The sequence below is a fragment of the Zingiber officinale genome, chromosome 3B (assembly GCF_018446385.1).
Source record: "Zingiber officinale cultivar Zhangliang chromosome 3B, Zo_v1.1, whole genome shotgun sequence".
In the NCBI taxonomy this organism is placed as follows: domain Eukaryota; kingdom Viridiplantae; phylum Streptophyta; class Magnoliopsida; order Zingiberales; family Zingiberaceae; genus Zingiber; species Zingiber officinale.
This window is the reverse complement of record NC_055991.1, coordinates 121032099-121044003: the sequence shown is the minus strand read 5'-3', so window position 1 is coordinate 121044003 and position 11905 is coordinate 121032099. Positions and strand designations below refer to the sequence as shown.

Sequence of the window (11905 nt, the reverse complement as noted above, 5' to 3'; positions counted from 1 at the left end):
GTCGACTTTGAGTTTAAGTCCTCATGGTTTTGCTCTTGGGCTTTACCCAAAAGGCCTAATACCAATAGAGATATCTTTTTCTTATAAACTAATGATCTTTTCCATGTGTTTTCAATGTGTGACTATGTTTGCAACCTTGCAACCCCAACACCGAACCATAGGATAAGATTTTGTTCATGTGATTCACCAAGTCTTGCATGACTTAAACATATATCAAAACAATATGAAAATCTAACTTAAACTTTTTGGCACACATCAAAACTATGATTGTACCCGATCAAACCTAGGTCGATTGTACTCACAGTTTCATGTTATTCCGAAATTATTTGATCCATCAACCGATTTTACCTAAAATTAACTTTGATTAAAAATAAATAAATAAGTAAATTAGTTGTCTGATTTAAAAAGTCAGTCGACTGATTTACTCAAAATTTCAGCATTTCAACATACAACAAAATTGATTTGACTGATTAGATTGATAGGAGTAAAATGGGAAATAAGTACATGATTTAATAATTTTAAAACTATCCTACGCGATTTTGTAATTTCAAAAACTTACCTACGTGGTTCGGTAAAAAGCCGTAAGCCAATTGAGGGTACTGTGTAGGACTTTGGCTCGACCAATTTAGATCATGTTGCACATGGGCTGAATTGCTCAAGGTCCATCCTAGTACGAGTCCAAGCATAGGTGAATTCATGTCATAGACAGCAGCTAACTGCTCAGGGCTCACCAGGCCTTGAAATAGTCGGCAAGCAAGGTGGTAATTTTTTTTTTCAAGTCTTTTTAAGAATTTTCAACCTTCCAATTTACAAATCAATATAGCTAGCTCCATCTAAGCAAAAACTTCATATGCACAAATTGCAGCAACACGATATGATAAAGAACAAAACAAACAAAGAAAGACACACAGACAGTTATGATCGAGACAAAACATGTAATTAACTTAAAGATGAATTTATATTAAAGGACAAGAAAAGAATGAAAGAGAAAGAGAATGAGGAAACTAAGACTCTCAACTTCAGAAGTTTTATTTCTGTCTAGATGGAAATAAAAGGGTACAAAGTTTTTCTAATAATGTTTTGTTTGTCTTAAAGTTACTTTTTTGTGTCCTCTTATTGTTCCTCTGCCCAATAAAAACAACAGCAAAGTATTATATAATCAAATTTAGAATTGGATAGCAACTAGGACAGCGAGAGGTAATATTTCCAAAGTAAATAGTAGAAAGGTTATGTGTATTCCAGAGAACATTCGGTCCAACTTACAGAGTTTTCAAACATAATAGGTCCACTTTGCCCTTTGATTTAGTGATGCAGAAGTCTCCTTATAACGAAGCAAGAAAACAAAATTCTAAATACCCTTGGATGCTTTAGTTAGGAAAGAATAAGAATTGCTCGAAGAAAACTATACAGAGAGATTTTAAGTGCATATATATTAACAAAAAGGCTAACGTTAATTGCTAACCTCTAAATTCACTACGATCAGCCAACCAATGAATTCTGAACACCTGTTTAGTTGCCATCGGAAGGTTGGGTTGCCAGTCCACTATTGCCCAAACTTCAGTTCTGGATGTTATGTTGCTGCGTGTCCATGGTGACTCTGATTCCATTGTATGCTTTCAGTGCTTCAGACGTAAAAGTTCCCAATTCTTCAAATGTTGGAACTAAAGTAGGAAAAATATTGGAAACAATTTTTTCAAGCCGTATCAGAGTTTCCTTGTGTAGTTCTCTCTTCTCATCAAGTCTCTTTTTTATTGCCATCAAGGATTCATCATTTTCATCCATAAGATCATTATTATCTGATACAATTTCTAGATGCCCATTATCCTGCTTTACCTGCATAGATTTAACCCTTGTATTAAAGGCCTTTGACAGCTCTTCTTCTTCTAGTCTTTGGTTTTGTTCTTCATTTTGACTCACCCACATTAAGTGGACAGTTTCTGCAAAAGATCGCATTCGTTCAAGAACCTTGTCGGCCGAAATACACTTCATTGCATGATACCAATCATTGGAGACAATAAATACGGATGGAGCTCCAATCCTGGTTGGAGAGAAAGGAGCAAGGCCATCAGGTGTTAGTTCTTGTTCTTGAGGAAGCCATTTCATTTGCCATCCATTGAGCGCTTCTACAAATGACTTTTGAATGCTGATCCAGTTGTTGAAACATTTGCACAAGTTTAGGAAAACCATCTCCAATTCTTTTGTAGCCGTTGTTCCAGACTTTCTTTTAATAACTAGATTATAGTTTTTGCAACCAACCAGAGCTTGCAACTGTTTCTGATGGCAATCCATCATAGACTTCCACATTCTTACCAAACTGCATGGGAGGGAGGAAGATTACAATAAGAGAACAAGCTCGGAACAAATAAAACTGGCAAAAAAAGGTTGTTTGAAAAATCTTGAGAAGCACATATTATCAACTAAATTGATGAAGCATTCATGTATTTCTGATTTTCTCTTGTATCCATTTCACCTAATGTCATATTGTAAATTAAAGCATTAATATGACTCTGTATTAAACATGCAAAAGACTATCTGCTAACCTTTTAGAGTCAGAGACAGGTCTTCCTGTCTTTTTTACCCTTTGGATCACCTACCAAGATCTAAGAAAAGAACATAAACAACAATTGCATTGTCCAGGTTGGTATGTTTGACATATCCTTGTAGTGAATCACTAAGATTGCCATAGGACCCCTATCATTTAAACACTACTTGTGCAACCCAGCTTGCACCCAAGGAAAGCAGAAAATTAACAAAACATGCAGTATCAAGTCACGCCTTTGCTTCAGGATTCGGAGTAAGATTTATGTTTGTTTTCTCAACCGAAAAAATATGAATATTTCTCATTTAAATCCTAGATAGTTGAGACATTCAATTATTTAGTTACAGGTATTTTGTCAATTTTAATTTGGAGTTGGATTGATTTTCTTTGAGAGTTTATCCTATTAAGACCTAAAATCCAATTAAATTCAAGTTTTTTATTTCTAAGAAACCCAACGCTTATAAAAGTTGGTGAAACCTTATACTTTCAAGTTGTGTCAAGTTTATTTGATCTAGTCAGGTTAGATAGATATTTCTATTTTTCCATCTATAAAGTGAGAATTTATGCTCAAAATCAGATATAGGAATCCAACATTGAAGGTATGCTGCATCATTTTGCATAAGTTGAAATTGGGATCAAAGGGATCCAGGCATCCAACATATTAAACCGTTATGAAGGTCATGCCGTAAATGGAATTGCCAACTTTGACTGATAAATGTTATATATTTTTTTTTAATAAAAAAATATATATAATGATGACCAGAAGACATCGTAACTCTAAAGTAACCTTGTACTTGTATACAAGGGCATGCATAATGCATTTATTAAGGTAATAGTAGCTCTTTACAATTATAAGGTATTCTTATTAATCTAATAAAATGATTTAATTATTTTTAAATGTTACTAGCAATATAGCATTGGATAAATCTCAATTGAGGTATAAGATCCATAAAGCCAATCCCCTATACATCATCTCTCCTCATTCTATTTCTCCTTATAAATTCAACACGGTCTTTCATAACTATTAACTCTTCTTTTTATGCCAAATGTGTTCTATTAACCATTTTAGAATCCTCTATCCTACCACTATGTTACCAACAGATTAGAAGTGCGCCAACTCCATACGGTAGTTACATTTAGAGTATCTAAGATTAATTACATATTTGAGAATTAATAATAATAATTTTCAATATCATCTATTCCTTGAAATTTTTTATAGAGGAAATATAATTAGGTATTATTTCATTTATACTATTCCTCAATTTATCATTTATTAGGTCAATTATCCAAATATGACTGATGTCCAGCACTCCAGCTTGCCCAACCAAGTATACAAGGTCAGCAAAATGTGTATTATTATTCAATTGAACTTATATCACTAGTAATAATCAACTAATTAGATCCTTTTGTATAACATTAACTAGAATTTTCCGTAGTCCACTTGTATCCCTCACACTTTCCACTCCAGTTGCATCAAATAGTCTAACTATAACTTTTTGTAGGCTTTTTTATTTTAACACTGCTCCATGCATAGTGGAATACATCAGTCATATTTTTTCTTTTAGCGAAAGGGGCACACTGTGAAACAAAAGACACCAAGGAGTTCCCTCTATTTGGATCATCGACTCTTTATGTTATTATTCCCATCTTCATTATTGTCATCCTTGTTGAATAATAGATCCTAACATCCAAATCTCTCATAAGAATGCCATGTTCATCTTAACTATTTCACTAATATTATTGAAACTACATTTGCTATTCAGTCTTATAATTACTTAAAACTTATAACCTTTTGTTTCTAAAATTTCTCCTAGTTTAATTTTTCATTTATTACATTAATATAATCGACTATATGTCTCTTTCTTCTCTCACCCCACAATGATTTTACAAGGCCTCTCCAAATCCTTCTCTTCTCTCCATTTTTCATTAGTTATCTTATTAAATGTACATAGTCTCTAGTTGATCTTCCATAATATTTATCTCAACTGTAATTCTGCTCTTAATAACTCTCCCAAGAAACTTTCCCTCTCTATCTTTCCATTTAAGTAAAGCAAGCATTCAAGGGAAAAAAATTGTGATATCAATTCCTCCTCAGTTGTGAACATATTATTGAAAAAAATTGAAGCAAGAAACTTATGGCAGTTTACAATAAAAATATGTATCATGACATGAAAAGGTAGTCAATCTGTTAAGCCTACCAACTGTTAAATACTAAAATCTCTGCTCATGAAATCGATTAGTTTGAGAGATATCAAATGAAATCTTGAAACATCACATGCAAGATCCACTGAGGAAATGTTGAAGCCTACCTTTGGATTAATTGGATAAGTTGGGGCCCCAACTCTTCATCTCTAATCTTGTGCATCTTGTCTGAGATATTGGTGACTGATTTAATGATAATGCTTAATTTTGCATGCAAGTCTTTTACTGATGCCCAGGCCAAATCAATCTTGGAGTTGTCTTCCCCTTTGTCATCTAAATCTTTCAAACGTTTATACTTCTTCTCATAGCAGAACCGTAGCTTTTCTTCATCCTAAATACACCACCTAAGTAATTTAATGTAAATGTTGACTCCACAAGGAAACCATACTTTACAAATAGTTTAAAGAACAATTATGGTATTATATTTCACTGTGCTTAAAAAAGTAATTTTTTTTCCATGCAAAGGGCCTGCTGATTGAAATTCAGGCTTAACATACACCGGAAGTGAAGTGATTTGAATGTCAGATAAAAATTTCACTTTTTAGGACTATATGAATGATGTCGTTTCTTATAGATTCTAGCAAAACAAGAAAACTACTTGAAAAGAGCATACAGAGATAAAATCTAATCATCTTCTTTTGTGACTTCTTTATATCAATTTTAATGTGACAACAAGTTTGTCTAGTGATAAAATTATGAACAGTAGACAGAACAAATTTTGAATCTGCAGGATTGCTTTAGGCAGATAGGATTTATAAATTGGCAGTCAAATCTTAATGTGCAATTTGTTTAGTCTCTTTTCTTCTCTTTTTCTCTGAATAAAACATGGGAATTGGATTTCTTTTCTGATTATGCATTTAGATTTTCATATGTTTTTTTTATGCCTCCACATGCTAAAGAAGTGCAGATCCAGTACTTCCGTGCTTCAAAAAGTATATTTAAAGAACTAAGGAAGAATTGAAATCAACAAGAAAAACTTCTACTTTTTACGCATGGGGCAGTAACCACTATGCATGCACACTGCAGAGAGATCTCAAATACAAAGATGCTTCATGATATTAATACTGCTAGAAGTCAATAGTTATAAGAGTGTTAAATCTAAATGATAGTCGTGATTGACTATTATTGCACTAGTTGCTCTGTCAGAGCCTCACACACGAGTGTAATTGTTTTCTTTCACTGGAATAATATAATAATTCTGTTTCCACTTAATTTGGCATCACAGTAAAGCAAATTTCCTTTTAAGGTTATGAATTTTCTATTTCAACCCCAAAAAAGGGATGTTGTGGATTTGATGTGATGGAACAATCTCCCCCTTACATTATGTGCTCTTTCTTCTTTCTCCACGTCCACTTTCATCCCTTCTTGAGTTAATAGTCACCCTTCTTTTCAACTCACTGTAGCACAGCAACAATGTCCCAATGATGTAGAGGATCCATATAGTCAACCCCGCTTAACAGGATAAAGACTTGATTATCGTTTTTGTAGCATGACAACAATGTGATGGCATCCACATAACTCTTATCCTGAACAATCAATATCCTCCATGTCACAACATCAACATTTGTGGCATTATTTCTCCAAAGTGAATTGCTAGCGTCCCCATCCACAGCCTCTACAACAGCAACAACCAAGTCTTACCTTAAACGAGTCTCTCGGAGTTTTCACTTAATAGATGCAACTCCAACTTTCCCCATCCATAGCCTCTATGAACTCAAAATTAGTTAGGCTTTAGGTCATAAGGTTTTTATTATTTTTCTACTTTATTTTCTCTTATTCTTATTACATTATGCATGGAGAGAAAAGAAAAGTTATTAATTTCTTTTAAGCTACCATTACTTGCACTCCTCTTGTAGAGAAATTCTTATAGTGGTTTTTCAAGAGTGATTCATCTATCAAATCAGTAAGCAGGAACAGATAACAATGTTAAATTCTCTTATTTGCATTGTTATTAGTTTTTCTTTATTATTTCTCCTACATTTACATCTCTGATTGTTAAAAACAAATAAGTTGTGGTAGTCTTAACTTTTATTTAGCCTTGCACTTGCCAGAGAATAGAGTTTATAATTTTTAGGTTATCCATTGGTCACCTCCCACTCTAGTCATGCCTTTTATTTATAATCCAGGTATCCAAGCCTTCGGTCCAACTAGTCTTGGAGGTGGATGACCAACATCCCAGATTTTTCATCCCATCGGAGGAAAATATCCTGTAGTGCACCGTAGTTGTGATTCAAACCATGGGTGCTTGAAAAATTGCTTGAGCACCTTGTCATTGCACCATAGCCCAGAGGGCTTCTAGTCATTTGCAGTAAAAGGTGAAGTCATCACCTTAACGGCCCCTCTATGGCGGCCCCACCCACTCTGGAATGAGGTAAATCACGGGGACATTTTTCCCTAGTGCAGCGACCCTTTGCATGGGGAGGTCAGACACCTAGCGAGACATTTTTGTAGCCGTTGGAAATTGACCACAAGACATTACAACAAACACTACCAATTGCGCCAACTGTCTAGTCGTGCCTTTTTTTTTATGATGACTAGTGGTGTCTTTTGATCCTATAGAAGGCAGTGCATGCATCGACCAAATCGACCATAAAATAGAAAATCAAACCTTGAAATATTGTCATTATTTTTTTTTGCATTAATATGCGTTGCTAAACAGAAAAAGGTGTTCTTTATATTTTCCATGTGCTTGCATATCTTGACCAGTAATGTCCACATTATTTTCAAAATCTAATGCATATAATAACAAGGTTCCTTTCTCATAACCTCCATCCTTGGTCAATGGCTCAACGCTTCTGTTTTCTATTTAATAGTTCTTGAGGTAAGCCAAAACTATAATATTCTATACAGAAAGCATACAAATGTAGTCAACAAACAAGGACATACATAAAATGATCTAGCAATTGATATAGATAGCTGCAAACATGAATGAAGAGGAAGTCATATAATTTCTTGTACTGGTAACCATACCTTAACTTCTGTGAAGAGTTTCTTCTCCCATAAATACAACTTTTCCAAAACGGATGAAAGGCTGCTAGATATTCCAGCCACATGGTTATTTGAATTGCTAGCCTTTTGCTTTGTACTTACAATTGAATGTTTTGACCGCTTGAAAGGATGTGAATGAATCAATACACGTAGAGTCATGGGACAAAAGAACCTGGAAATGACTGGAACAAAATATACGAGATTTAGAATTTCCATTTATTGTAGAGCAATAGTCCTCTCCTGACAACCTTCTTTAACAAACAATTGCTTTAAGAAGAATTTATAGGACAGTGCATCAAGTATAAATGCCATTAGAGCATACAAGCTGAATGAAATACTAGACCAATTTTTTATTATCACTGCAGGTGATTGAAACAAAAAATTCGAAATTATATTGCTATATACCTATTACTCGGTAAATTGAAAAGAAATGTGTCATCATACACATAAATAAAAGAAATCAGAAAAATACTTGTAGATCATCATTGATTTCTTTTTGAAAAGAAAATAATGATAGTGGTAGAAAGGATTAACAAAATTGTTACTTAAGAGATAATTTGTGTATTAACATTCATGTAAGATGTATCAACCTATTTCAAATTTAATCAAGGACCCATTCATTGCAAATACATAATAGTGATTTAGTCAAAATTATACAGAAGTTTGCATAGCCACTGACAAAGATGTTTAAGAAAAAATTCTAGTTTGGTAATTGATAATTTTCGTTTCACATTCACAATTATCTAGAAACCCAGAATTAACAAAGGCAAGTAGCAACCAGTAAAATCCAGAGTTATATTATTCTTTTCATTTTTAACAAATTGTTCGATGAGAAGATTGCAACAAAAACATTGAATAAATGTGCAAGATCATGGAAGATAAGCTCTGTCATTTATCCATGTGAGAGTTGTAAGAGATTTCTTTCAGTTAGTAAGAAAACCACGAACAAGCTAATACCAAAATGAATCTGAGGATGTTATTTATTTTTATTTTTTTTTGCTTGAGAACAAAAACTAAAAAATGGTGATAAAACAAAAATGAAGCCCTTCTTACTGAAAAAAAAAAACTTTTTTTTGGGGAACCCGAACCTCTAGTTACTCTTCTAGTGAAAATGTCAAATAAATAAATAATCCAGGTCCGTCCAAAACCATTTCAAGTATAGAATTAGAATAACAAAATCGATGCCCACCTCTATGCCTTCTGCTTCGTGGCCGGTATGGCAACTTGTCCACCTCGAGGGTCGTAGATACTTCTTCACCACAATCAGTAGCTGACGAGAAATGATCCTTAATCTCTTTCACAACCTCCATCATATCCCTCGGACCCTGGAACATCAGTGTCTGTGCATCACTTCGTGCAGACAAGGATTTGTCACCACTAGGCCCACTCTCGTCTGTCAAATATGAGCTACCCTTATACGTCACCGTGTTCTTGTTCCTACTAGATCCTTCATCGCCGTCATTGCTTTTCACTTTACTGTTTGCTGAACTTTTTTCTTTATCTGCCAACCCGATTTGTGCAGCCTTCTCATCCTTCTGTCCCATTGCTTGAGTAGAAAATAAATTTGAGTTTCCAACTGTTGTTCTTACTCCTGAATCATCATCTCCTTTCTTTTTATTTGTCAATTTCATAGGTTCCACCTCTGCTACCTCCTCAAGATCAGGAATACCTTCCTGCTTCCGCAACTCCATTAAGTCAGGACTGCTAACAGAGGAGCGTACACCAAGCTTTCCCCCGGAATAATCGGGCATGAACTCCTCATAGGAAACGAAGGGATCAAAGAAGTCCCAAACAGAGGATTCCTGAGCTGGAGGAGGAGGAGTACCAGGGTCGACTTGAGGCACGGATGTACCAGTCATCATAGCCTCTCTGCCATGAGACGGAGATCCTATTGGAAAACCATAGGAAGGATAGTCAAATCCATATCCATATTCATTGTGTGAAGAATTCGTCCAAATCGGAGCAAATGGATCCTCGTATATCAACGTGGGGATCGCCGTGGATGACCTCATGTAGGAAGAACTAGGACTGTGAGAGAAGGAACGAAGGTTGGAGGAAGGCAGCTCCTGTTGTTTAGCATCATCAACGCCGCCTCTGTTCTCGGTCTTCCCTCCCGCATCACTTTCTTCGCCGTTTCTCGACCCCGACCCGGAGGAAAGCGGAAGGTGGGAATCCTCCAGCGAGATAGAATGCGAGAGCGACGTCGCTGATGAGGAAACGGAGGCGGCAGCGGCTAGAGGGCCCGAACGCGGCTTCCCCTTGCCGTCCCCGGGGGGAAGGATGAGGACAGGAGAGCCCGATGGCAGGGAGACCGGCGCCAGCTCCTCCCGTACGAAGCGATGCAACGCGTTTCCGACGGCGGCGAGCTCCCGGAAGTAGGCGAGGTGGGCGCGGGCGAGGTCGTGACGGCGGTCCCTGGCCGCGCGAATGAGCTCCAACCGCTCACGGCAAAGCGCGATCAACTCCGACTGCTCCTCCGCCTTGGAACTCGCACATCCCATCTCCCGACGACGAAGACGACGACCTCAGTCAGTCCTTCCATCGCGCTCCGACATGAAGGAGACATCGACCTCAAGGAACCCTAACCCGAGGAGGAGGGCAGGCCTCTTGGTTTTCATCCATCACACCAACAACCACCATGAGAGCTCCTCCGCTTTCCAGCGATAATGCGAAATGAACGGAGGCGTCCGCGCTGGCGTTGGAATAGGCGAAAGCGTTACGCGGTGGGGGCGGCGGTGCGAATTCGAAGCCGAAGCGAAACGGCCAGGGAGGCGGTAATACATGAAGGCGTGGTGGGTCCCAGTCTACGACCGTGGAGTTTCTGTTTTCTTTTTAGAAAATAATAAATAATAATCATCATTTTGCCCCCCGCCCGCACCCGGCACACCGGCACCTATTTTTTTTTTTTTCAAAATAATCCATTAAAAAAATTTAAATTGGTTATAAACACATCTTAAAGTTTAAACTTACTAAAAACAAAAATAAAAACAAAAAAAAAATACTCTTTTATTCTGGGGCTTATCAAAAATAACATTTTATCTTAATTTTTATCCAAAATATCATTCTTTACTAATTTTGGCCAAAGGGTTTATAAGTTAGTTAAAATTGTTCTAATGCTAATTAAAAAATATCTATTTCAAATTATTTCTTACTTAAAACTAGTTCAATTTAATTAACTTTTTTTAACATACTTAAAAATTATTAAGATATAATGGTTTTGATAAAACTGCGGCGATTAATAATATAAAAAAGGATACTTTAGGGGGACATCTTTTTGATTTATTAAGATGCCTTTGAAAATCATCAAACTCTTGTTTTTAGTTGGCATCTTAGTCAATTATTCCTATAACAATAAAATTTTTATCATCATGATTATACTTACAACAAATGGTCTATCAGTTTAACCTTATCAATTATCCGTTAATTTATCGGTACTAATAATCAAGGTGGTAAAAGATAAATATGTTCATCCCCAGCACTCTCGTCAACTCGTCCCAAGATCAATACGGAGGAGGTAAATCACGATCGGCTATTAGTCTTTGGAATAATGACTAACATAAGGGAGACATTTATCTCAACTTTATCAAAATTCGATCCTCAAATTTCATGATGATAATATCTCATATGCTAGCAACTAACTTTGCCGAGGTAAATCTCTTTATAGTAAAGGACGCATACCAAATTATGTGAATAATCAACCTCTTTATGCGGTACGATAGTTTTGCGTTGTTCCACAGGAATTTTCTGTCCATTTGTTGTTTATGGATGCGTCGAATTCCACGCGGTAATTAGGAATGCAGACGGGAAAGTTGGTAGTTTGTTTGAACTTCAACTTTATTGATTATTATTTCAACATCCTTTTTTTTTGTTTATCTCAATTTTGCTGATTTTATTAAATGTTGTTGATTAAATAAAAACTGAGGATAACGGTGAATTATCTTAAAATTTTCTTCATCTAAAATTGTATTTACTTAAATTTTTTACATATAAATATTATTATCTAATTACCTTTTATTTTATTTAAGTATAAAAAATCTAAAAGAAGGTATAATTCTTTCTAAATTTAGTACATTTAAACTTAATCAACTATATTTTCTATCAAATTGAGCATAATTTTTTTTCATTTAATATAATCTCTCCTTAATTTAATATCATTTAAAAAAAATCTAGTGTATT

General features: G+C 35.5%; 1 protein-coding gene across 1 annotated transcript; it reads right to left on the bottom strand.

The window, feature by feature from the left end:
* Positions 1–1267: 1267 nt before the first annotated feature.
* Positions 1268–10484, bottom strand: LOC121967499 (protein ALTERED PHOSPHATE STARVATION RESPONSE 1-like). Its single transcript, XM_042517768.1, has 4 exons — positions 8919–10484; positions 7712–7911; positions 4849–5072; positions 1268–2314 (listed from the first exon to the last, which is right to left on the bottom strand). Exons 1-4 carry the CDS (start codon positions 10228–10230, stop codon positions 1558–1560), a joined length of 2493 nt encoding a protein of 830 aa, XP_042373702.1. The 5' UTR covers positions 10231–10484; the 3' UTR covers positions 1268–1557.
* Between the last annotated feature and the right edge of the window lie 1421 nt (positions 10485–11905).